This window comes from Plectropomus leopardus, chromosome 12 (assembly GCF_008729295.1).
Source record: "Plectropomus leopardus isolate mb chromosome 12, YSFRI_Pleo_2.0, whole genome shotgun sequence".
Lineage (NCBI taxonomy): Eukaryota > Metazoa > Chordata > Actinopteri > Perciformes > Serranidae > Plectropomus > Plectropomus leopardus.
This window is the reverse complement of record NC_056474.1, coordinates 2,014,385-2,041,757: the sequence shown is the minus strand read 5'-3', so window position 1 is coordinate 2,041,757 and position 27,373 is coordinate 2,014,385. Positions and strand designations below refer to the sequence as shown.

At 39.7% G+C, this 27,373-nt stretch overlaps 3 protein-coding genes across 3 annotated transcripts; 2 read left to right on the top strand and 1 right to left on the bottom strand.

The window, feature by feature from the left end:
* Nucleotides 1–364: 364 nt before the first annotated feature.
* Nucleotides 365–8,835, top strand: xirp1 (xin actin binding repeat containing 1). Its single transcript, XM_042498299.1, has 3 exons — nucleotides 365–527; nucleotides 737–778; nucleotides 1,740–8,835. Exon 3 carries the CDS (start codon nucleotides 1,740–1,742, stop codon nucleotides 8,556–8,558), a length of 6,819 nt encoding a protein of 2,272 aa, XP_042354233.1. The 5' UTR covers nucleotides 365–527; nucleotides 737–778; the 3' UTR covers nucleotides 8,559–8,835.
* A 1,246-nt stretch (nucleotides 8,836–10,081) lies between these two features.
* On the top strand, nucleotides 10,082–15,662 carry LOC121950944. The gene is made up of 2 exons (XM_042497081.1): nucleotides 10,082–10,397; nucleotides 10,954–15,662. The coding sequence occupies exons 1-2, from the start codon at nucleotides 10,321–10,323 to the stop codon at nucleotides 13,829–13,831; spliced, it is 2,955 nt and encodes a 984-aa protein (XP_042353015.1). The 5' UTR covers nucleotides 10,082–10,320; the 3' UTR covers nucleotides 13,832–15,662.
* An 80-nt stretch (nucleotides 15,663–15,742) lies between these two features.
* Nucleotides 15,743–25,229, bottom strand: LOC121952021 (solute carrier family 22 member 13-like). The gene is made up of 11 exons (XM_042498531.1): nucleotides 25,184–25,229; nucleotides 22,176–22,417; nucleotides 20,842–20,945; nucleotides 20,105–20,259; nucleotides 19,608–19,776; nucleotides 18,587–18,707; nucleotides 18,352–18,449; nucleotides 17,492–17,706; nucleotides 17,284–17,392; nucleotides 16,092–16,298; nucleotides 15,743–16,002 (listed from the first exon to the last, which is right to left on the bottom strand). The coding sequence occupies exons 2-11, from the start codon at nucleotides 22,296–22,298 to the stop codon at nucleotides 15,981–15,983; spliced, it is 1,323 nt and encodes a 440-aa protein (XP_042354465.1). The 5' UTR covers nucleotides 22,299–22,417; nucleotides 25,184–25,229; the 3' UTR covers nucleotides 15,743–15,980.
* Between the last annotated feature and the right edge of the window lie 2,144 nt (nucleotides 25,230–27,373).

Sequence of the window (27,373 nt, the reverse complement as noted above, 5' to 3'; positions counted from 1 at the left end):
AAAAAAACTAATTTCTTGCCAATTTTAAGCCATTCCTTCTCAAGTTATTGCCTGCCTGTTATGTTTTTTTTGACAGAAATCAAGACACTTTGCTCAGATTTCAGAGGGTTAATAGGGGGCTCCAACAGTGATAAGAAAGATTCCAACATCCATATAAATACACACACGGCGTTATCATTAAACTTGTTGCTGGCACTAAACACACTCTAGATTTATTTTGGGAAACATGAGTCCTACTTTTCCAAGTGTGTGTCGACAGATGTGAACTAGAAAAAGAAATACCAAAATTCCAAAATGTTATTTCAGTTCAGCTATTGTCAGCTTACTGTGCAATTTTTGTATACTTGTGGATTTATTTTGTCTTTTCCATTGCAGACGATAAATATAGTCCGTCACTGACTAAGGGGGGCACGCCAGCAAGACACAGCAGAGACAGGATATCTACTTCCTCCTCAGTGAGAGACAGATCAGCTCTCTATCTGTCAAGAGCAGCAGCCAGCGACTCCACAGGAGGCTCGAAACAGCCCGTGAGTTCCTGACATGCTTCTCATTCCTCCTCGCACACCGAGGTCAAGGGCCTCACCAGGGAATGACCACAATGCTCTGCATCAACGGGAGCAACATTTTACACTAAACTTATCGAATACTTTAGCACATGTGCAGCACAGTGATAATATATATATACTGACTCATGATCCAGACTGATCTAAAGCTTTATTTTTCTGCTTTTCAACAGGAACTCGTCAATACTCCAGGAACGAGAGCTAAAAACAGCAAGGTACTGTATTTTCAGCCCTTCCTACACTGTTTTTTAGTTTGTGTGCTGTGCCACTGACTTATTTTGCTTGTATGAGCAAAGACAGAGTTAACCTTTGACCTACATACAAGAACTCAACATGCAACATAATAGTAACTCAAAATTTAGTGAACAAATAATAAAAAAGCTACAAGAAAATACAAAATGAAAAGTTAAAAAAAAAAAAAAACCTAAAAAGAGCAGAAAAAATGTTGTCATATTTTTCATGCAACATGATTTTAGATATAAATCAGTGTAATTATAAATACAGTTTGGGGAAATTTTGCCTATTTTTGGATATTTTTCTCATAATCCTCCCTCTTTTCAAAACTTAACTTGAGAAATTAACTTAACTAAAATAATTATTAGTAAATGTTGGAGTAAATTTCCTTGCAATGCCAGGACCTGCACAATAAACTGGGATGCCAAAAAAGAAAGGAGGAAAAAAGAGGGAGCTAAAGGGCTGTAAACCTAAAAAAAAAATTAAAAATGAAAGTGCATAAAGCCGCTTTCAGACAGGCTGAGGAAGCAAAAACGGCCAAATTGCGAAAAGTATCAAAAAGGAGTCAGGTAGAGTCGAACAATGCAGTGCGATTTAGCTTGTTTCCACTACCCCCAAGTGGCCAAAAAATGAACTTCATGCTGGTTTAATGCAAAATTATATTTCCAAAGGCAGATGTTTTGTTTGAACTGTAACTTCGTGCACTTGGAGTGCAGACTCGTTGTCTGTGTGATGTCTGCTTACTAACAGCTTTGAAGTGTTTTGTTAACCCCGGTGTGACAGAGGATGGTTTGCAGTGAAAAACATCAAGCGAGCACAAACAAAAGGTAGAGTAAGTTCACTTGCTAAAACGCATGTCATTCTAATACTTGCATGTTTTCTAATACTGTTTTTGATGACTGAAACCTGACAGTATTACTCCCATCTGTCTTTCATTTAAAGATGGCTGAAGCAGCCAGGAAAGTCACAGTTTCACATTCATCTCATGATGAAGACGACCTGCCTCCCCCCCCGCCTCCTCCTGTACCACCAAGACCCCTCGACTATGAAGGGCCATCAGCATTAACTAGTCTGCCCGTACCTCCACCGAAAGAAACCTTTTCCACGTTCTACCAGCAACGTCAGAAAAGTGAGCTGAAGAGGCTCTTTAAACACATCCACCCAGACCTGAGGGCAAGTCTCGATGACGCCGTGGACGATGAGGTAATGAAGGCGGTGCAGTCAGAAAAAACTCAGGCGGATGCAGCTTATCAAGGTGAAGTTCAGTCCATGAGGTGGATCTTTGAGAATTGGACTCTGGACAATATCGGGGACCCTCATGCAACCAAGAAGCTGCTGGATGAAGAAGAGTTAAAAGGCGGAAACGTCCGAGGCACCTCCTCCATGTTTGAACATATCGACGACACCCAACACATGTCCGCCAGAAGACAGGCGTCTGTCAGAGGAGATGTGAGAACATCGACATGGCTATTTGAGTCCCAGCCTTTAGATTCTCTAAATAAATCAACAAAAGAAGAAGGTGAACTGTTTGAAGCTGTGCTGAAAGAACCCATCCAACCAGGAGACGTGACTGGGGCTCGGCTGCTTTTTGAGTCTAAACCATTGAGCGACTTGGGGCGCTGCAACTCCGTCGAGGACCACAGCTTCCTTAAACTGAAATCCGAGCTTCAAGAGCAGAAAGGAGACGTCCAGAAGACTTTAAAACTCTTCCAGGCAGAGCCGTGTTGTGCCATCAGAGACAACAGTGGCAATATCCACGAGATTAAATCCATCTGCAGGGAGGAGATCAACAGCGGCAACATCAGCACTGCACGCTGGCTTTTTGAAACCCAGCCTCTGGACCTGATTAATAAGGGAGCCGACGGGGTGAAAATAATTCGGGGTATATCTTTGGAAGAGGGGCACAGAGGAGGAGTTGATCAAAAGAGGTGGATGTTTGAAACTCAGTCATTTGACACAACAAAAGAGGTCATGGGAGTGGGCAGGTTTGAAGGGATGGTGGCTGAATGCGCAGCAGAGGCCGATGTCGTGAACAAGAGGAAGCTCTTTGAGATGCAGCCCTTGGCAGCACTAAAAGGAGACTCGGAAGAAAAGTCTTTGGAAAAGGAAGAAATCATTGCGGGAGATGTCAAGACTTCTCTTTGGCTGTTTGAAACTCAGCCAATGGAGACCCTAAATGATAGCTATGAAGTTGGCCATTTGAAGAAAGTTACCCTTTCCGCTGAAGAACAAGGAGAAGTCAAAGGCAAAAAACAAATATTTGAAAGCTGCAGCGTCCAAAAGACCACCTCGTTCAAGGAACAAGAGATTGAAAAAGGCGACGTCAAAGGATTCAAACAGCTTTTTGAAACTATTCCTCTGAGCAAAATTGCTCATTCAGACGGAGAGACTGCTGAGGAAAAAGCTATTGAAGCTGGAAACGTAAAAGGTAACAAGGCAATGTTTGAGGCTACTCCTTTATATGCAATAAAGGACAGCTCTGGAAACCTCCACACAGTCACAACAGTCAGCCGAGAAGAAATAATCAAAGGGAAGGTCCAAAATTATAAGTGGATGTTTGAGACCAAGCCTTTAGATGAGCTTGCAGAGGGAAAAGGAAATGTCGAAGTGATCAAAGGCATCACTAGACAGGAGGATACGATGGGCGATGTGAAAACGGCAAAGTGGCTGTTTGAAACCCAAACAATTGATGGGATCCATTCCAAGTTCAACCAGGCGGAGCAGGATGCTTCTGTAGAAGAGGAGCATCGCAAAGGTGACGTCAAAACATGTAAATGGTTATTTGAGACGCAACCAATGGACATTTTGTACGACAAATCTGAAAAAGTAAGCGACAAAGAAGCCATTGACAATACTGACGTCAAGTCCATCACCTGGCTTTTTGAATCACAGCCTCTGGACAGCATCAAAGACGGCGAGGAGTACAATTTGAAACTGTGCAACACAATTCAGGATTCTGTCCAATCGGAGGTTGATGTCCAAACAGTCAAACATGTTTTTGAAACAGAAACCTTGGACAGAATAAGAAAGGATGCAAATTATGAACAAAATGTGAGACGTGTCAGCCAGGTCAACTTTCAGTCCGGAGATGTCTCAAGAGTCAAAGAACTTTTTGAATCCCAGTCCCTCGATGAAATAGGATTAGAAATGGTGACAACAACTAATGAGCTGATCCAAGACGAACACCTTGAAAAGGGTTCGGTACATAAATTCACTTGGATGTTTGAAAACTGTCCCATGAACCAGATCAACAAGGACAACGATGATGCAAACTTTCAGAGAGTCAGTGGGGAGGAGAGCGGGGATGTGCAGAACAAAAAGTTTATTTTTGAAACCTCCTCATTGGACAAAATCCACGACCAACCCCTTGAGCAGAAGTCAGACTCTGTAGAAGAACCTGTGAGCAATGTTGACGTGAAGTCGAGTACCATGATGTTTGAGTCCCTGCCACGGTATGCAATCAGAGACAAAGAGGGACAATTTCACGAAGTTACAACTGTGCAAAAAGAGGAGATAATGAGTGGTGATGTGAGAGGCGCAAGGTGGATGTTTGAGACGAAACCTCTTGATGCCATCAAGGCTGAGCAGGAAGTTTACGTGATCCGAGCTGTTACCCAAGAAGACGTCAAGAAAGGAGATGTCAAATCAGCCAGGTGGAAGTTTGAGACACAACCTTTGGACTCCCTTACCAGCCGAGATGAGCCCTCGGTCAGGGTCATTGAAGACTTGGGAAGCAGTAATGTGCAGCTCAATAAACAGATATTTGAATCTGATCAGTCAAGTCAGAAGTTTATGCGGATGGTTAGTGTCACTGACGTCCAACATGGAGATGTCAGGACCTCCACATGGCTCTTTGAGAATCAGTCGATTGACAGTCTGAAAGGTGAACCTCAGGAGCAAGGCCCGGTAAAAACGGTCCACAGAGAAGACAGCCAGAAAGGAGACGTGAAACGCTGCACTTGGCTATTTGAATCACAGCCACTGGACAAGATCAAGGAGCCCGAGGACGCCTCAGTGCAAGGTACCGAGGAGGAGATACCAAAATCTGATGTGAGGTGTACTACCTGGCTCTTTGAGACCACTCCTCTGGACAAAATCACTGGAAACAGTGCTGCTGACACCCTGTCCTATCTGTATGAAATGAGCTTCCTTCACTCAAGCGGCATCATTATCGAAGCAAATGAGAGGAGAACTGTGAACATGGCAAAATATCTGCTTGAGAGCAATAAGGGTGTGCAAATCCAGAATGAAGAGGTTGTTGGGGGCAACATCAGGAACATTATGATACAACTCTTACTCAAACCAACCCTTAAGCCCGAAGTAAGTCTTCTTAGAGAAGTGGAGAAAGGTAAAGTGAATACCACAGTAGTGGAGCTCCCAGTCTACCAATCAGCCACAACTATCAATATCGAGAAGGATCAAAGAATACAAAACATCATCCAGATGATTGATGAACTGCTCATTCAAGATAAGGATTTGAAAAAAGGACTCATAATGCAAGAAACTGCAGGAGGGCAAGGAGAGATGTCAGTTTATTCCCTAATCTGCAACTCCGAAACCAAAACCGAGAGTCACGTCATAGAGAGAGGAGATGTAAAGTCTACGATTGGAAATCTGTTAGCTACTGCCAACAGTCAGAGGACTGCAGCGTCGTGTAGAGTGGATGAAAACGAAAAGGGAAATGTGAATTTGTTCAAAAGTTGCATTGAGAAAGGAGATCTGCATTATCTGAAAAGTCTTCACACTGACGCATCAGGAGATGAGGTCGATCACAGCCCTCTGGCTGAGGAGCACATTGAAATAGTTCAGGGGGATGTGAAGGAGGCAAAGAGAAGTCTCTGTCAGCAGAAAGAGCAGGTGGAGCGAACTATTTCTGACGTTTTACCAGGGGATGTAAAGAACACCAAAAAGGTTTTTTCGTCAGAGTGCTCTGTCAATGTTGAAAACTTTGTTCCAAAGGAAGAAATAATCCCTGGCGATATCTTATCAGCAAAGCAACAACTTGCAGTAAAGCAACCTGTCATGGTGGATAAAGAGGAAATAGTGTCTGGCGACATCAAGGCGACAATGCAGTCATTAGAGCGTGCAAAGAAGCAGAGCATGTGTGTGGAGCGGGAGATCATTACGCCGGGAACTATCTATGACATGGACCTATCGGGGCCTGAAACAGAAGGAAGCCAAGCGCAGAAAGAGGTCATCATATCCGGAGATGTGAAAGCAGCTAAAAAGTCGCTGGAAATGGCAAAGCAGCAAAGCATGCATGTGGAGCGTGACGTCATTGTCCCTGGAAAAATATACAACCTGAACGTCACAGCACAAGAGGAAAGCTCCTCTGCAGCGATGCAATCCACATGTTCGTCTTCCTCCAGATGCCAGCAAATCAAGACTTATCCAAAGGTCAGTGAGAAAGATCAGGAAAGCCATGTTTCCTTTGAGGCTTGTCAGCCAATTATAGTCAGTAACTGTGCACCAGAATCACTGCCACCTTTTGTAAGTTTTGAGTGTAATGGTCAGACAACAGAAGATGAGACAGAAGAAGTTATCAGAGGAGATGTGAGGGCAGCTATTAGGTCTCTGCAGAGTGCAGCAACAGAGCAGAAGCTCCTAGATAAAGAAGATATTGTAAGAGGTAATGTCCAGTTGGCTCTGCAATCTCTTGAGAAGTCTAGTGTAAATGTATCCAAAGGAGACTATAAAGCTGCAATGATATATAGGAATTCAGGGAAGGCTTGTTCAGGGAGGAGCAAGCAGTGTGTTGTGGTGTCTATGCCTCCATCTGACACAAAATTGTCTCCTTCAATTTCAGTAACCTGTGAAGGACAACCACCCATTACAACACAGAATTCAACACCCAACCCTGTAGCAAATGGAAACTCTAAATCATCCAGCTCTGTGCATGTAACTCCACCTCCACTCCCGATTAAGACAGGCGAGAAACCACAGGAGCAGAAGCCAGCTTTACCGCCAAAGCCACAATGGACAAAATCAGTAGTTGTGGAAGAACCGAATGTTTTACGAGCTCCTGAAGTTGCTTGCCCGATTAAAGACAGCATCAAAAGTGCAGTGATTTCTCCAAAACAAATCAAACCTGCTGTTACACTGTCTCCTGAAGAAGCCAAAACACACAGCAAAATCAGCAAAGAGACCTTGCATGAAACATCCCACAAAAACTGCACCAAAGCATCGCAAAACTCAAATAACACAAGTCCACCGACACACTCAAAGTCTCCAGACTGCCAAGTAATGATACAAAACAGCACTGAAGTGGAAATGGAGAGAAATGTAATAAAGAAAATCAACGCAGCTGAAGAAATACAAATGTGCATGAAGAGTTACGCGGAAGATGGTAAACATGAGATGAACATGAGCTTGCAGGCTGCTCTACAAAACTTTGAAAGAAAGGAAACTCAAGACAAACAAGCCCCTTTGTTGTCCAAAAAGGTTAAAGTGATAAATGATGTTAGTGACCATAAACAAACTAACAAAACTGATGCACAACAACAGAAATCACCTGAGGATGCACAGCAAACAAAGACCAAGACATGCCATGCACGGCAAAATGACGAAAAGCAACCTGAATTGGGGGACAAAGTTGTTTTAAGAGAGAAGAAAGTAAAAGAGACAGATGACGAAAGACGACAAAGGCTCTCTGTCCACAAGGAGGAGATCATGAAGGGAAATGTGAAAGCGGCCATGGAGATCTTTGAAAATTTGAGGAAACGAGAGGAACTCAAAGAAATCCTGTCTCAAGTGCAAGAGATAGAAGGAGAGACCAGCAATGTAGACTCCTTTAAGACATTATATGAGACTGTCCCCGCTTGGATGGTTTCCAGTGGAAAGCGAAGTAAATTGGAGGAAAAGAAAGTTGAAGTAGAGACACAGGACGATGATCTAGAAAGCATCTCCTCAGTTGAGACAGCGTTTGAAGATCTTGAAAAGGCAAGCAAGGAAATAATGAATCTGAAGGAACAAACGATGGCAAAACTCCTTGACATTGAAGAGGCAATAAAAAAGGCTTTATACTCTGTCTCTAATCTGAAATCCGAGGCTGACATCACAGGGTTGTCAGGACTTTTTGACGAATCTTTGAAAGCGGAGCAAAACTTTCAACCCGCCAACAACATTAGGAAAATAAGTATTGGGTCAAGCAAGGCCAAATCAGGGCAAATCAAAGAGGCATCTAATGGGAATACGCAAACAGTTTCGGATTCAAAACAAGAGGTGCCCAGACACAATAAGCCACTCATCAGACAGTCCTCCTCCCAGTCTTCCCCATCATTCATCTCCATTCATTCAGCTGCAAGAAAGCCTGCCGAACAACCGAAGTCACCCATGTCAACTTTTAAACCAAAAACGGAGGTTGATTCTGATGGAAATGGTGATCTGGCACAAGAGTGTGCTGCTGTTGAAACCTCAAAGAACGGCAACAGTCCTGCACGACGCAAGGTCAGCGTGCTCGAAGTGAAAACCGTTCCAGAGCAACCTGCAGGAATAGTTGGCAGAAAGACCGTCAGTGAAACATACGAAGAGACCGATGGCTTTGGCAACGTGTTTGTCTCTTCTGTGACTTCGACATTTGTCACCAAACAGTCTGACAGCAAATCGTCAGCGCTGTTTGAAGTAGTCGGGAGTCCAGCCAGATACGAAGTCATGACGTCCCCATTAATCCGAAGATCTACGCGCCCTTTTGACAATAAAGTGTTGAGCAACGAGGAAGGGACGGTGTTTGTAACATTTAGCCAACCGAAGGAAAAGCACTAAATAAGATGAGCAGTGTGTTTCCTAGTCCTTTGATTTTAGGAAAGCAGTTATTCCATTTGTGTATTTATTACTATAATGTGTTTTAAGGAAAAGGTTTTGTTAGTCGTGAAAATGATGAAGTATTAAAATGTTGACTTCTAATGAAACAGCATTTGTCTTATAGATTTTATACTGTAACCACATGATAAAGTGTTAAGTTCTTTTATTAAATTTAAGCATATAGTTGATACTGTTGTTCTGTTGTGTAAATTGTTAAATAAATAAAAGTTTAAAAGATGTGATTGTGAAAAGTGGTTTCTGTTTTTGATACTGGTCCCATTATTTTTGCACAACTTTTGAAATCTAAAGTAAAATAAATAGAAATAGGCCTTAGTAAATACTAGGGATGATAACTCATTTGGTTGATAACCAGTTTCATTTCAAACATAATGCTCAAAACATTTCTGATGGAGGAACCACAAATCATGTTTCATATGTGCTTTCTCTGCAATATATTGAAATTAGAGATGCATGACATTGGATTTTTTGGATTTTTTTTTTTTACAGATATTCAAAATATAGCAACTCATTTGGCTAACAAACAATGGTGATATCCTTATATCTACTTTTTTCTCTACCTAATTTTAGAGATCATAAAGTCTCTTCTGTAGTGGAATTAACATCTGTTATTATGTATACTCCTAAATACTCTGGAGATATAAAAAAATGCTTTTGTTTAATTCCTACAAAAACTAAAGTGTAAAAACTCAGATTTGCTATCTTAAGGTGGGATATGTCCTGGACATACCACTATCAAAATTCTAGATAGTTGACTGAATTTGACGTCTTCAAATTCAACTGATGTATCAGTGGCATTATTTATGTCTTCATGGCAAGTCCAGTTCACTAATACAGTAGGTCCAGGACATGGTTGGCATGACTTAGCTCAAACAAATAACTCGACTGCCAGAAAAAGAAAAAAAAAGTCTGGTTATGGTGAGGAAAAGATCTCACTTTGGCTTAAATCCCAGTTTTGAGGGCACATTCCCAGCTGGAAAAGATGCAAAAAAAACAACACTATTCCTGGCACAATCACCGCTGATAAAACACTACAAAAAATTCATGATTAAAGCCTAAAAAGCAAATGAAAACATAGGAATGACTCACTAAACACGATAGGTTTAGTTGTTGGTTGGTCTTTAACAGTGGTCTGCAGCTTAACAGCAGTTTCACCATCCACCACCAGATCCCCTCCACCTCAAGATCACAAAGTCGTCTTATAAACTGCGTCACTTTAGAAATGTTGATGTATTTATGTTTGAAATGCACATATGTAACATAGTTTTCAGAAAGGTACCATGCCGACACTTTCTTCTGGCATCTGGGCTGTGAAATCAATAAGCCTCTATCAAATGAGAAAAATAAAAATATTTTCAGGTCACCTGGGTTTATTGTGTGGAGCTGGCCACTTGGGGGTTCTGCAAGCAGTCCTCAGCTTTTTTAGGCAGGGAATAGCTCCGATGCATTAGCCAACTGCTCCTTAAAAACAAAAGAAATATAAAGTTTAATATCTTTTTTTTTTTTTTTTTTATAAATAATTTAAGTTTTCACATAATTTATTGCTTAAATATTTCCAATACAGACAAAATTTTAGAGATGACAGAGGCACCAAATGAAGTGAAATGTTTACAACAAAATACCTTAAACTGAATTTGTGTTGTCATCATAGTTTGGGTCACCTGCCAAGGATGTGTGTTCGGCCTGTTTGACACCCGTCTATCCGATGGAAAAAATGGTGGCCAATAAACTTGTCCTGCACAACAACTGTTTCTGCTGTAAACACTGTAGGAAGAAGCTCAGGTGAGATATTTTTCACTGTGTGGTACAAGCAATTATTAACAGAAAAATACAATAAATTACCAGAATAAAACTCTTAATATTAATTAAGAATGAAAATCACAGGTTTCATCACAATACGATATTAAATTGATTCTTTGCACAGTGATGCAATATTTGTCGATATTACAATGTCTGCTACGATACAATTTTGATTCGATCCAATTCAAAAGCCTGCAATTAGTGTGAGACAATATAAGTACATTCTCATCATCTTGGATAAAAAATTGTGAGATTAATTTGAGAAAATTTAAAATTCAAGGCGAGACTTGGAGACGACAATTTGTATCAGTGTTTTCACTTTGCATCAATGACTGAATCGATATATTGATCAAGATCAATTTCATAATATCCCTAATATTAATGTGCAAAAACATTATTTAAAAAGGAAATTAAATCATGATTACTGCAAAATGTAAATAATGCACAGCAGCTGATCTGGCACAAATAAATCCTCTGACAAATCAAACAATATTTGATTTTGTTTAGTATTTCAAAAGACTTTTTCGCTTTATTGCAGCCTCCACAACTATTCGTCTCTCTATGGGGAGTTCTACTGCATTCCTCATTACAAACAGCTTTTTAAGAGATCAGGAAATTATGATGAGGGATTCGGTCACAAGCAACACAAAGACCACTGGCTCAAGAAAAATGAAGGCACTGATGAAGCAGATGCTGCGACGAAAGCTAAAATAAGAAAAAGCTATGTAAAAATATCTGATGGCTCCCGTGAGTCTTCTGCTGCAGCGTCAGTCACAAAAACATTAGCAAGAGATTTGGGATCAAACAGTGGTGCGGAGGTGAAGGGCAAACTGAAGAGGAGCTGGCCACCAGAGAAGAAGAGTCCGGGGGTTAATCCAGCAGCGCAGCGATCATATGTGAAAAATAAGATATCCGACATTGGCAAAGCATCAGAGCATCACAAAAGTGACCAATTAAGGATGAACTACAGTGGAGAAATGAGCGATAAAGTGAAGACGTTGTCCTTTATTTCAGGGGTCAAGGGACAATCAAAGACGATGGTTTCCAACTCAGCTGAAAGTCCAATATCAGAGGAAACAAAAAGCAAAAACAGCGTCTCTCTGACAGTGCATAACTCGTCCTCGCCTTCACTGGAAAAGGGTATAACTGTCACAAACCAGAAAACCAGAAAGGAAAATGTGGCACCCACCTCAAAGACAAACTACAATCCAACATCTTACAGGCTGGACTCTTATCAAAATAAAGTCAGGAAGTCCGTACGGTTTGCTTCAAGTGTTGATATCGCTCAGTATGAGCAGTCCTCACACCAAACTACTGGAGCCAAGGGTGAAGAGCAAAGTAAGCAGTTTACAGATGAAACTGAGCAGAGCAAAGTGAGCAATGATATAAAAGATGCAAGTGACAAAAATAACTCGTCATTTGAGTTTAGCAAAGAGCAGGGCAAGAGTGAGGCGAGCAAAGAGCCTGACGTTAAAGTAGAGAGCAGTCAAGAGGTCCTGCAGACTGATGTCACAGGTCTTTATGAGGTCCACCTGACAGCTGGAGCCAAAGGTGAAGAGCAAAGTACGCAGCTTACAGATCAAACTGAACAGAGCAAAGTGAGAAAATCAAAGGATACAAAAGACATCACTGACGAAAATAACTCTGAGTTCAGCAAAGAACAGAGCAATAGCGAGGTGAGCCTTGAAATCATTGAGTCTAAAAGCCACAAAGAAACAAGCAAAGCGTCTGATGACAAATTGGAGAGCATCGAAGAGGTTCCACAGAATGATTTACCAGTTCTGCATGAAGTCGTAGACGAGGTTGATACTTCATCTGAAGAAGTTGCAAAATACCAAGATGAATCTAAGATATCCCAAGTCATTCCACGAAACTCTGTCAATCTGTGCGAATCAGAAAATCTGTGCACTCCACAAAATCCTGCAGAACATACGACCGCAGAAGAGGCCCGCTGTGAGAAGAATAAAAACCTACTTGAAAAGACTAGCGACCAAGAAAATGGAATTAGTCAGAAGAAGCCCATTGTGAGAACAAACTCTGTGCGCGGTTCAGCAAAACAGGCTGAAAAGACGAAGCCCAAACTGGGATCCTGGTCCAAAGGGAAGAGTCCTTTGTCAAAGCTCTTCACGTCAAGCGGAAATGACAGCAAGGTTGAATCAAAAGATGCTAAGAAACCCGATGTCAAACCTGGTGGTGGACTTTTGGGAAGACTGTTTCAGTCATCCTCTGAGAAGACTGAAGACGCCACGAAATCAGCTGCGCAAGATGGAAGAAATTATAAAGCAGGTGATGATGACAAAAAGTCAGAGGAGGTAATGGAGGCCGTTACAAAAGAGCTGCAAAAACAGTCTCCAGAATTTCTTCAAGAACAAGAGGCTGCAGAGCGTATAAAGGAAAAGTTACACTCTGCTGAGCCCAAAAGCGAGGTGGTGATCGAAACCGACCAGCTCAAGAAACGGGAAGATGACCGAACAGATCCCGAACAAACAGATGATCAAGAATCAAACGTACAAAGCAGTGGCCTTTCTGTAACTGATTCCAGAAAAGATGAGTGTAAAGATCTTTCCATCACAGTACAACCAGTGAACCAGGCATCTGAGGAGTCGATCAGTCCGTTAACAGCTGAGAAAGGTTGTGAAATTTTGAGTGATCCATTTAATGATGATATTTTAGCCCCTGTTGCACCACCGGACAATCAGATGAATTCTGAAGAATCTGCTCAAAAGCCAGTTGAACTACTGGATGCATCAGACGCAGGAGGAGGAGATCTTGATCTGAACAGCGAAAACTCCTCTAATCCTTTTGGTCCAGAGATTTTCGTGAACACCCCTGCCAATACTTCTTCTGTGAGTGGCACTGCTTTGTCCGCAGCTGCTCCAACTGATGGTTTTAGCCTGTTTGACTCTCCACCAACATCAGCTCACAATGACGTGATGCTCGGCCTGACAGATCAGCTCGTGGTCCCTGATTTAGCGCAAGATAAGGATCAAACCTCAACTCCTTTTGCTACAAACAACCAGGTGAGAGAGCAGGGTGCAGACTTTGACATATTCGGCTCAAACGACGTGCTGTTCGCTCAGCCGCCTCCTGTTTCCCTCCAAGCTGACGTTTCCTCAACCCAACCGCCTGCCTTCCCTGATGACATATTTGGTGATGTGTTTACATTGTCACCATCCACCACAGTGGCTTCTAACTCAGTGAATGATTTACTTGATCTGCCCTCCAGTGCTGCTCCTTCAGCTCAGACAGATCTCTTTGCCGACAGCATCTTTGCATCAGAGCCACAGTTGCTGCCAGTGTCTGAGCCGAGTGATGTCAACTTTTTTGGGGACAGTCTTCTTGTGTCTGACAACACAGAGAAAACAGCAGAAAGTGTCGTTACAGACAGCAGCTGGATGGATGATTTGCTCGGGTAAAAGCAGGACTGTGTTTACTGACACTTTTTCATCCTAACTTGTCAAATACCGCTGTTTGGTCAGCTGACTTTCATGTCACGCCAGATATCCTTGTACATTTGCTCATAAAGTTTCGGACAGCACGTCCAACACGTTTGCATCCCAAATCATCACATATTGATAATGTGTCTGTTGACTTCTGCTTCTACATATTACGCTCTAGGTATCCTTCTGTGTCTGTTGACATTATGGGATGCTGCTACCAATGCAAAGATGTGGCATTTCACTACAAAAACACGTGGTTATGTTTAGGCAACAAAAGCACATAGCAACCATCGCTGGGAAGTCAGTAATATCACATGGTAGGATTACACAACAAAGGGATGATTAGGATTAGACAAAAAAGCCACATGACAAGGTGCAGAAAAAAACCCATCACACTCTGACGGGAAGCCAACACAGGACTCAAAAATGAAAGTCCGGGGCTTGTTGGTCGAATCCCGTTGTCCTATAGGGACCTTCATGCACGTTATATTACATACTTACTGCCAGTGTTTCAATTTGACACTGTTGCGTCTGGTGTATCATGCGGACACCAGACGCAACAATGTCAGGTGACGTTCTGTCAGGTGACTAATCAGCTGACGTCATTAGCCTGCGTATCATGCTGCCACAACGGATGCTGTATGGCCGACCGGTGGCATATCATAACGGCGTGAACGGTTCTGTATAGCTGGGTACTCAGCTAAACCATGAAACCATGAAAGGTGGCTTTTGAGGTTGGGATCGTATGCTGAAATATTACGCCTGATACATGCATTATGCCTTTTCAAAATACACCTCAGTTTTCACAGGAAATGTACAGATTCTGCCCCTTAGATGCATATTAGAACTTCAGTATTTTTGTTAATTTCATTGTACAACAAAAGCACGTGGTTAGCTTTAGTAAACATCACTATGGTTTGGCTCAAAACTGTTTTAGGAAGCAGACAGCAGGCTCCCGGGAAAAGTCCAGGGTTTGTTGGACCCATCCACCACCCTTCCAGTACGCCCTATAAGTACTTTGCAGCTCCTTGTATTAGTGTTACTAGTGCAGTTTCGAAGTGGCGGCATCTTACCATTCCCCCATGAAAGGTGCCTTTTTGTGTCACTGCTTCACCTCCGAAATCACTGACCAATCAGCAGTATTTGAAAAGTTTGTAGTGTAATGAGCTGTGTTAAAATGATGTAACACACAGCATTTGAGTGAAACTAAAAGATGTTTTCAAGATGCATTTTTGTGCTGCGTTCCATTTACCTCGGGAGTCGGAGCTTGAAATGACTCAACACTCGAGCTGACCAAGTTCCCGTACAAGTTAGAAAAACAAAGACGTTGTTATTAAAACCAGTTGACAAAAACATATTACACAGTATTTGTGCATACAAACACTGTAACATGACCACAGATATACATTGGACAGGACTGTGTGTACAAATGTTTTAATGAGACACAAGTAAGACAAAGTGCTAATAAACAGTATATTATTACAAATTTTGCTACTGTTGATGTGCAGAGCGACTACTGGATTTTGAGTTTCTAACAATTTACATTTAATGAATTAAAAAATCAATATTGTTTTCATTTCCTATTGTAATTTTACGTTTTTGTGGATGTCTTTATATAACTGCTACAAATCAATGCATTTTATGTTGTGAATGTGATTTTCTTTTAAAGTTAAAAGTCCCTGTGAAATGAAAAATAAATTTTCCCAGTTTTAAATTGATACCTAAATCTCTCAGCTCAACTCTCAGCTATGTGAATTGTTATGTGGAAAATGCATGTAGTTTGCTATTATTAAAAAAAGTTTGATCATTTCTCTTGCAAATACTAGCACAGACTTTTTATTCACATATAAAGAGTGACTTTTTTAATGCTTAATGAATGACGTTTGATTCCATTATGTTATATGTTAGGTGTATACTCAGAATAAAAAAAAATCTGATTACTGTTTAAAAACCATATAGTTACATGTTGAAAGCTTGGTTTCCGACATATTAAGCAGAATAAGACAAGAACACATTATATTCTTAACTCCTGCAGCTGATTTTGGTCTGTTTATATGATGAATTTTGAAGCAACGACTTCAGCGCGGTCTGAAGTAAATGCATTCTGCATTTTAACCACACCTGTTCACTCTTCTGAGGTTTCATTTCTGAAAGACAGGCAGACAAATGGTGAAATGTGAGAGATCTAAAATTGTCTATGAAATATATGATGATAAAACATATTTGTGACAGTCACCTGTTGTTCTCGACCTCCTCGGCTGACTCGGGAAGCTCTTTTCTCCTGGTCTCAGGGAGCAGGAAGCAGAGAGCTCCACTGACCGCCGCGAGGCTGCCGTAGACTGCGATGGGAATGGCCCTGTGGTACACGGCCAACATGTTGAGCAGAGGAGCCACTACTGCACCTGATCTGCCTATCATGGCTCCTAAAGCTGTGGCTGTTTGTCTGCAAATATGAAGAGTGGAATATTATTTACATCGACATTTCCACAATTGGGTCAAATAGCAAATTTTGCAAAAAAAAAAAAAAAGACGACTCAAACATACAGTGGTGTATGGAGGGCTGAAACTGACAAAATCATAAATAAAGAAATAAATATGTCAATAAATAAATGAGAATGCCAAAAGTGACACTATTATAATTTTTCATGTTATTTACCAAGTTATTAATTTTCATATTTATATAGTTATTTATGTATTATTTTACACTTTGCATATAAATTTCCCTATTTATTTAATTACCCATTTTGTTTTCAATTTTACAAATGTATTTATTAACTTTTAAATTAATTTGTTTACATGTGTAATTATTTATGCATTCATTTATGTATTATTTTCACTGTTTGCCTCCCCCTCCATTTATTTCCTCAAACATATATACCTCTCTTTTTCCTTTTCCACCTACATTTCCACCTTATGAATGCAAATGAGGGGGGCTGGCCTGTGTGTCATGGGGGTGTCAATTCTTCGCCTACTGGTTGATCAATATCCAAGTGCATGGATCAACTATACATGCTATGAAAGACACCGTTAGTCAGAGCGTGCACACAAAAAAGCATGGGTAAAATGGTAGAATAGAGTGAGACAAACATATTGATAACAATTATCTTCCCCAGATGCAACTCATTGTCACCCAAATATGTGGCCATTTAAGGTCACTGTCCTTTTTTTCTACTACATCTTAAATCTACCACAGTGGGTTGCAAGCATAGTAAGAAACGACCCAAAAATTCGCAAGAAATTAAGAGTTACAAGACAATTAACAGAAAAATAGAATGCACACACACACACACACACACACACACACACACACACACACACACAAAATAAAGAAATCAAAACAAAAACAAACAAGGAAACAACCTGGATAAAATATTTTTTAAATATATAGTCATGGTTATTATAAATATAGCTTGTTGTAGGACACCAACCTGGCAGACGTGGGAAACAACTCCTGAACATAAACATTACATACACAAACACCCCCGACCAGGAAAAATCGCGCTGCGACAGCTAAGGATGTAACAGCAGTGCCATTTTCTGAAAAAAAAAAAAACAAACGACAACATACAAAACCAAAAGGTGACAAACATATAAAAATTGTCATTTTGCTGAAATGTGCCAAGAGGTTTTCTGTACCTTGAGGAACAGCTAGGATTAGCAAGCAAGCGAGTCCTCCCATCATAAGTGTTGCTACGAGTAATAGTTTTCTGCCAAAAACCTCCAACAGCCACACGCACAGTAAATTAGCCAGTATTTCAGTCGCACCAAACAACAACTGTGTGATGAAGATGTTGAAGCCCAAGTTTCTCATGTTGAAGTACAGGCAGAGGAAGGCGAGGTTCAGTGCAAACCTGAAGATTAAAGACGAGAAGAGAACATGTTAATCCTGCAGAGACACTCTGTGCTTTTACATGATGATAGAGAAAGTCCAATTATTGTGTTAATCTGACTAAAAGTGGACTTTTAAAATACATGTAAACATGTTGGTCTGACTGAAATAGGACTAATTAAAATTTCTTGAAATCGGACTAACACACCCAGATAATTCAACTGGAAGTGGATTGTGTTTTTAGTTTTGGCTTAAGTGAGGGACATCCATCTTGAATTACTTGTTTGTGTTTTTTGGAAACAAAACAACAAAAATGAGCAAACAACTGCTGAAACATGAAAACTAAGTGACACAAAAAATTTGTTTTTAGAAAGAGAGAAAATGTGATTTTTTTTAATAAAAGGGAAATAAACATAAAAATACATATATCATCATAACTATGTCACAGAGTATTTTTTAAGCACCTTTTTTGCATCACTTCCTTGTCTGTTTTTTTCTTCTTTTTTTCTTGATAATTTTCAGGTTATTTACTGACTTTATTTACTTTTTTACCTTTTTTTTGGCAAATCTTACTGCCTTCTTTCCATGTTTTTGAAGAAATCGAACCAATTTGCAAATGTTTCAAAGGGTTGGGATGTCAGTGGAGCTTTTGGGCATTTCAACTCACCATCCCAGTGTCAGGATGCCGAAATATTTGGTCAGTGCAGGTGATCTGAAAATCACTTTAATGCCTCCTTTTTTTTTTACATCTTCTTTCACAACCATCTGCAACAGAAACACACTTTGGTAAAACACTTGTGCACAGTACACCTTCTGCATAGTTTCTGATATCAAGTCATAGTAACAGTTTACTGGGATGAGTAAAAAGAGGAAGAAAGAAGGAAAAAAATTGTGGTCAATACATTTTCCAGAAGAGTGTCTGGAACGGGCCGTTTGTTGATGGCTGCCACCTTTATGATCAGCTGGCTGGCCTCTTCTGTCCATCCTCTGCTTAACAGCCACCTGGCCGACTCTGGAATAAACCTGATAGAAACAAAGAAAGTGTCAGTTCAGTGGCCCCTTCCCGACTTCCTGCCCCCGTTTACATCCCGCACTTTTGCTTGGACCGTATACGTTATCAAACTAGGCCGATGGAAAGTCAGGTGAAGTTTTAATGTCAACATGTCGTCTTCTTATACTACTTCTCATATTATTTTTATCAGATCTGCCTGCTTTATCACTTTTATTTGCTTAAACCTTGTTGACCTTTCGTATACACATTTTGTTCTTGCCTCTTAGTTTGACTGGTTTAGACCTTTCTCTGTTTGTCATGTTTGTTGATGTCTATCTTTTTATTGCCAAAGCTCCTGCCTTTGCTTTGTCTGTCAAAGCACTTTGTAAACTACTGTTTTTAAAGGTGCTATATAAATAGTTAGCCGCGTTCATACACTTGCACAAGAGCAACAAGAGCTCACAGTTTCTGCACACCAGCATTTACATGCTACCCAGATACATCCACATCACAGAGAGAGAGCAAGAGACTTGTGGATTTAGCAGCAAGCGACAAGTGCCTCTGATGGATTTAAAACTACTGTATTTAATGTACTCACTGGTTTCCCTTTGTTAATGACGAGTAAAGACAGTTGCCGCCTGCTGCTATGTAGACTTATGTCCTCTCACACAGATGCAAAATTTGCATGTTGATTGGCATCAGTTGTTGTTTTTGCGGTGCGTTTATGTGCAATCTTTTTTGCCGAGAAACGCGCAATGTGACATGACAAAGTACACAAAATTCTATTTGAGGTCCTTTCCACGACAAAAGGTTTGTCCAGGAACACATTTGGCGATCATAGATACACACACGGACTCACAAGAAGAAAGCAATTGCAGCCCCGCTGTCCTGGCTGGTAACAATAAAAGAAGATAAAAAGAGTTAATGCACACCATAAGTAAGTAAGAGTCACAGCAGGTGGAGCCACTGTGATGAACTGAATCACTCTCCACTGTCGGATGAGGTAGATCACTCCAGCGGCAATACACTGTCCAACTGCATTTATTAGCTGACTCATGATTGCTCCCCATGATCTTCTGGACGGCCCGATCCACTCAGTGGCTGCAACAAGGAGAATATACAATTTACCATTATTTCTTAAGTCACCAGTTTTGTTTTTTTTTTTAGTTTTTTTTAATTCATTTTTTAACAAACATATGCCATAAATGCCACAATGACATACATCTCATAATTACATTGACATTTACTTTAAAACGGCTAAACAGATCAATTGGTGGTCAATAGCTCTACATTTTTACATGCTTCTTTAGATCATTTAAAATCACTGATATTTTCAAAAATTCCAAATAATAATAATAATAGAATTGCAATCATTTTGCTATTATGTGCAACAAAAAAATATTTAATTCTGCATGTGTACAGTACGTACTCAGTATAACAGAGCTGACTCGATAGCCTCCACTTCCAAATCCCAACATGAAATGGGATGCAAAGAAGAAGTAGACATTGGGGCTGAGTGCTGTTGTTAATTGAAATATTAAGATTATAAGTGTTGTAATTTGGGTTGCTCTTTTGCGACCAAATCTGCAACAGAAGGAGAAAAAAAGAATATTAAACGAGCATTAATCAGGGTTTCTGCAGGGTTAGTTTAAGACCTTTCAAATGCCACATGGTTAGATATCTGTTTTTTGATGGACAAAGAATAAAAATATGATGGATAAACAGTCGGAACATGTATGTATTTGTCTTTGTTCTTTTGTTTTTTAAATTGATTGTGTGTGAATTGCTATGTACACTCTGCGCCACTGAAAATGAGGGTCTCCCTCAATGACTCCCGAGATTAAATAAAGTATAAATAAAGAAAATAAAAAAACTTAATCAGGCTGTTCTCACAAAGCGTTCATACTTTTGTACATGAAAATGGAAATGCACCCAAAAGTCATGCATATCCAACACGTTCTCATCCCGAATCGTCACAAACTGCCACTTCGCAGTGGACTTCTGCGTCTACATGTGACGCTCTAAGGTATCCTTCTGTGTCTGGATGCCGCCACTTTGATGTCTGCAAAAGCACATTTATTCACTGGGGCTCTGTGTTGTGTTTTATGTTATTTCTTTATCTTCTCAGCATAGATCAGACTGGCAGTTTTTTTTAAATACACTTACGATTCAGTAACAGGCCCAAACACGAAGGAACCAAGAAGAATACCGCCCATGAGCACCATTTGTGCCAGTCCCACGAAGTTAGCTCTGTCACACACCAGATCAAACTGTTGAACAAACGGAAAAAAATTATTTTGAAATGTTTCAAATGTCTGCTGGCTGACAGTTATTACTTACATCTGTGACTGTGAACATCAGTCCTAATCATAAATATTAAATAATCATTCATTTTCAGAATTTTAATCATTTAAATAGCAGTTTTTTTGTTATGATGCTGTAGTTGTAGTTGCTGTAGTAGTTGTTGGAGTTAAACATTTTGAACATGTTTAAAACAGAAGGTGAAAAATACAGGAAATTTCTGAAGGAAGGTTTAACTGAGTTAAAAGAAAAGCAGAACAAACATTACAGAAACCAGAGGAAAACAACAGCAGGGGTGTATCCATCCCTCGCTGGAGTGGTTAACTTCTCAAGTGATTTTGAGATACTACGACGACCTGAGGCAGCCCAAAATGACCCAAATGACAACTCAAGTGACTACCACTGTGCCAGGGGGGAGGTGTTAAAGAAAATAAAACAACAGGGATACTGGTCGCCATACATGCAAGCAATGGTAGATGAAGTGTTAAATCAGTGTGAAGTGTGTGCTCAGACCAATGTGAGAAAAACAATAACAACACCCGTAGGACACATTCAGGTACCAGAAGGTCCATTCAAACACCTAGTGACTGACTATGTTGACATGTTAAAACCAGTTCATAGAAAAAGGTACATGTTAGTGGTCATCGACAGATTCAGCAGGTGGGTGGAAGCCACACCATCAAAAGACCTAGGAGCAGGAACTGTTATCAAGTTTCTGATCAGAGAAGTCATTCCACGATTTGGTATTCCATCAGAAATCAGCTCTGACAATGGTAAGGCATTTGTGGAAAAAGTTGCTCGAGGCATTTTGCAGCAGCTTAAGATTAAACAGAGATTGGGAGCTGTTTATCATCCACAGAGTCAAGGAATGGTCGAAAGAATCAATGGCACCTTGAAAGCTAAGCTGAATAAGATATGTGCTTCTACTAAACTGAACTGGGTTGACACTTTGCCAATAGCACTAATGAGCTATCCGCGCTGAACACCGCACGGCACCTGCTGTCACATCATCCACCCGCCACTTCTTCTTCTGACGTTCATTCAATAAAGTTAAAAAAAAACAAAAAAAAAAAAACCAAAGTTCGTTTTCTCGAGATAACGAGATAATATCTTGTTATAATGAGATAATATCTCGTTATATCGAGAAAACGGCTTGTAAAAAATATTTTTGTTATAAATGAGACAGACCTGTTACTTACATCAGTGACTATGGTGGACTCATACAGTGTGTTGTAGTACACCCATCCATTCTGGCACCCTGTGGTCTCGTTGAGTCCGTACTCCCTGATGGCACCGATGTCCCAGTCCACAGGGACGAACATGAGACACCTGCTGAAGATCCCGTCCTCGTCCCGCGGCAGAGTCAGGTTCAGCTGCTCCTCTGTGGTCAGGTTAGAGTCGGCCTGAAGGATCCAGTCTGTGTTACAGTGTCGCTCCAGATCTGAATCGATAAAAACAAGACTTGCTAAGGCAAAAGCCAGAGATATATTCGAAATGCAAAGTGCGATCAGAAGGATCCGCTGGAATAATCCAAATTCTCCAATGTGCCTCAGGATCTCTCCGAAATTGGCCATTTTGAAATCAGTTAAGTGTCTGTTTTAAAAAAAGGCAGCACTACAGTTTTAAACAGCATCCATTAATGTTTAACCTTTCTAAATTATACCTTTGAAAAGCCGCAGCTGACATGCACTAAAGCTTTAGTAGTAGCCATAGATGGTCGTATATGTCTTTTTATTTTCACCCCAACTGAACTTCTGTTATCTTAAAATCTCTGATATCAGTCCACTCGCTTTGTGTTTGTTTGAAATGGCTGTAAATGTATTTATGCAGCAGAAGAGCTTATCAGACTAATCATGTCAAAGTTAACTGTGGGACAAAGGCCCCAAAATTAGTAATTTCTATTCAATTTTAATTTGGTCTATAAAGTTCAAAATCACGAATCACGAATGCTCTTGGAGAGCAAAAACATGCAGCTTGATGCTGAACTTGACTGGAAAGATCTAACACTGACTACTTACTGAAACAAATCTTTAGTGTAATTAATGACAACTCAAACTGTGCGCTAAACTTTTCAAATGATGCGATGTGACCGTTTTCTTGTTACTGTGGTGTTGCTAAAACTGATAAAAGTGATAAACTACACACAAACGCCACATGTGAGGATCATGAGACTGCAGCCTTATTTTGACCGCCTGTATTCCTGCTCTGCTCTCAGTTATGAGTTGCTTTTATTTAAAACTGACGACGGTTTATTTATAATAAATGACTGTAAATCATGGTTACACAGTGGAAGAAAACATGTCGACCAGTTCACCTTACTGGCACCACTTTGCATTACTATAATGAGATGAGTTAAAATTAAAGGCAGCCTATTTGGATGGACTGTGTGGCCGAGCATATACAAATAAGTTCCTTAAACACATTAAAATTCCTTTAAAATAATGTGAAAAACAATAGTTGCAATAACACAATATTATGAGCAATCACCTGTGTTCATAATTATGGTTATCAAGTATATAAGTAGTTAACACTTTAAAATTCGTTTTACATATTGTGGAAAAAAATGTTGTACCAATTTAATTTTTACTAGTAAACAACTTTAAAAAGCATAATTGTGGTAACAGTGGACCAGCATTACACTATAAAATTGCTTTTAAATAATGTGAAAAATGTCATTTTTAAGTGTTTAACTTAAAATTTGTGTTAATTAAATATAGTACTTAAATACTTTATTACCTTAATTATGATCACTAGGTTTCAAGTTGATAACCCATACAAATCTTCCAAATAAGTTTTCCACATTATCTGAAAGAAATATTAAGTGTAATTAAGTGTAATTTATGAACACACATTTTAAGTTAATTGCTCATAAAAATAAAGTTGTTTCAGCAATTTTTTTCCACAGTATTTAAAATGATTTTTAGCTAAATTTAAGGAAAAGACACAAGGCTGTACCAATATGACTCACACTTAAGCTGATTAAATTTAAAAACACTTGTTTTATGCTGTGTATATGCTACACATTTTTAAGACTGGTAACAGAAAGAATCACTTTTACATGGAAAAATGTTCAAAATATATTTTTTTTAATTTGCATATAATTTTTTGTCAAAGCCACAGGGAGCCATTGGGTTTGGGCTGCATTTTAGGAACTCATTTAAATTTAAAGAAAATGTTTGATGTCATAATCTTGATTAAGGCCCTTAGGTGTTAAAGTCTGGAGAGTAAATATGTAACAGTTACAACACCTCCACATGCTGGTTGAATAGCACTTTTGTTAACTCAGAATAAACGCAAATATATAATAAATAAACTTTTAAAGGTCTTCATGCACCCTCCTTGAAGTGTCTGGAAATGTGTCTAGAAATATTAAGAATGCACATATTAAATCAAAGTAGAGTGTCTAATTAAGTGTCTGCAAAAATATGAGTGAAGACAAATGTCCCCAACTATTAGAAAACCACGTTTAAAACAGCTCATTTTGGGGATAACGGCATTTCTCCAGACTGTGTGGGCAGATCACGTTTTGATTGACACCTCCTTGGATCCCGCCCTTGTCAAGGACGACAGTCGTGGAGCAAAGCTGAGTCGGCACAGGTTTTGTTCTTTTTGTGTCAATAAATATAATATAAATCTTGTCTGTTAATGTTTCTTTGTGCCGTTTTCTTTTGCTGAGACATTTTTAAAAAAGTATTTCAAAGCTGGAAAGCTGCTCTTTTCCTAAAATTGGGCTGTCAGTGCATCACAAAGACACAAATACTTTTGAAGCTGGTGCTCCATGACCAGAGGAAAATGGGCTGTAGCATTCACTTTTGTTTAAAAGCTAGAAAACCTACAGTGACCAGAATGCACCAGAACAATAAACACTCCCACTGGTCAGTGACATGATGTGAGCTTGTCTGTTTGACACAAGCCTCATTCCCACTGCACAAAAAACTCAAAAAACACCTGCGAACATCTGGCTTTTTAATGCAATGAGAATGGTATGATCGGCATTCAGACCGGGGTCAAATGACTCTGCAGTAGACATGGGTTTTTATCCCCTCTGACTCTGGTTTACTCCTGTTTGAAAAACCTGCGCTAATTTCGGTGGAAAGGGGGGAACACTGGCGCCTGGCTGGTAACAAGTTAAATTACACTGAATTACGTTTCTGAGAACATCTGAGGCGAGAAATAGGCAATGGAGTAACAGGAACTTGGCACCTACCTGACAGACGTCGGAAACAACTCCTGCATAATGACCCAGCACGCAGAAGCAGCCCAGATCAGGAAAAATCATGCTGTGACGGCTAAACACGAAAGAGCAATGGCATATCCTGAATTTTTTTTTAAGAGAAAAGAAAACATGACATAAACAATAAATTGTCATGTTATTATTGACATTGACATGATTAATATTCTTCTCCCAAAAACCTCCAGCAGCCACATAGAGAGCAGATTACCGGTATTTCAATCTGTGTCAAGAAGATGTTCATAACGAAGTTTCCAATATTCAGGTACATGCGGAAAATGCCACTGTTCAACGGAAACCTTAAAAACGGGAAGAAAACAGAAGATGTGCTGCATTATATAACATTTAAAACCCACGTACAATATTTGAACAGCAGCTTCATTGTTCCTAATCAGTGATTGGTCATTTAATCTGCAGCATTAATTTAACACAGACTAACCCACTCTGCCTATTCAAACATTAGCAATACAGTCAACGTCTGCCACTGTAAAATAACTATGAATCACTGATTATTAAACTAGCATTCAGTATTAATACAGAGCGTAAATCATTTCAATGTTTATTATGTCATCCAGATCATTTTTTAAACTCAGTAAATATCTTGGATATGTTAATTTACCATGCCAGTAACACAAAGAAGAAACGTCTGGTCAGTCGAGGCGATCTGAAAATAACTTTAATACCTTCTTTTTTCACGACATTGTTCTCTGAAATCTGTGGCATAAGATATCATTTAATGCAAAGTGTTGACTACACAAATAATGTATACTTCTCACAACAACAACAGTTTAATTATTTAACCCTTAGCGCCCGCTTTAATAATGCACACACTCATATCACTCTGTGCACAGAATGTGCTTTTCAAAATCAGGCTATGAAGAATACTGCACTTTATTGTTTTCTACTTTCACTGAGTTTATATTTTAAAACATCAATCATATTTATCAATAATTCATTAATTTTCAAATGCCAGGTTTTTATAATGATGCCACTATATTTTTAGATGGAAAAAAACCCACAAAAAATTGATTATTTTGAATATACTACATGCTAATTAAATTTTCCTTTGATGATGACCACAGCCAAAAACTGCAGTTTAAAGGGTTTCTGTGGCACATTTTTGCACTAAACAGTATGAAAGTAACAGTTTTGTTTCCACAGTGTATTTTGGAGCTGAGCTGGAAATGCCAAGATTAAACTAAAATACGCAATCTTGCTAAATGTTTGCCTTATGCATTAACACAGCCAAAATTATCAAAAAATGAAGAATAAAAAGTGTGTAAAATGTGCCAAACATTCCCTAAGTGCTAAATGCTCTTAGCCTAGGTGTCTGGCTCCACCTGTGTCCGGCTCTGTGTCTCCTCTGTCACCTGTTATGAAAACAGCCCCGACACACGAGGCCATGCGCTCAATGTTCTGAGTCAATCATGAGCTTTTACATGAATAATATAACAATGTCAGTATTATTTACTTTCAACACCTGCAACTGAATCTTTGGCCCTAAAACCATAAAAGTGGTGTTAATTTGAGAAGATTATATTTCTGAACAAAATAGAGCTTATTTTCTGCATTAATCCTATATACACTGGAAAAAATCCCAAAGTCTTTTTGACAAGGGAACCAGGACAATATGTCCACTTTTAAATTAATTGTATGTACCTCTTATTATTTATCTTTTTACTTTCAGTAATTATGTGTTTTTATTTCTGTCTATGTACTGCTGCAACAACCAGATCTCCCTGTTGGAGTTCAGTTAAGGGGAATCTTATCTTATCGGAGCGTAGCCGGTCTAACTCTGATCTTGGCTCTCTTCCCGGTGCCGTCACCCCCCCTCATTTGGTCTGGCTGTTTCAGCTGGATGGTTTGAAGCAGCTGCCTGCAGTGATCGTCTCAAAGTCTACTGCGCTGGAACCAATCCCTACAACAATCAACAAATGAAAATAAAATGCTGTGAGGTTCATGGGAGCTACTGGGCACCACATCTTGTTATAGTGAGTAATAGAAAAAGAAGACGGCCTTATTGTCGTTTTTGTTCACTGATTAAGTTCCTTCTGACATTTTCTCTTCTTTCTCTTCCTTTCCCATTTTCTTTCATCAAGGCAGACCTTCACTGGGAGGCTTTCTTTATCTTACATGTAAATTAAATAAATCAGACCCCCCACATGC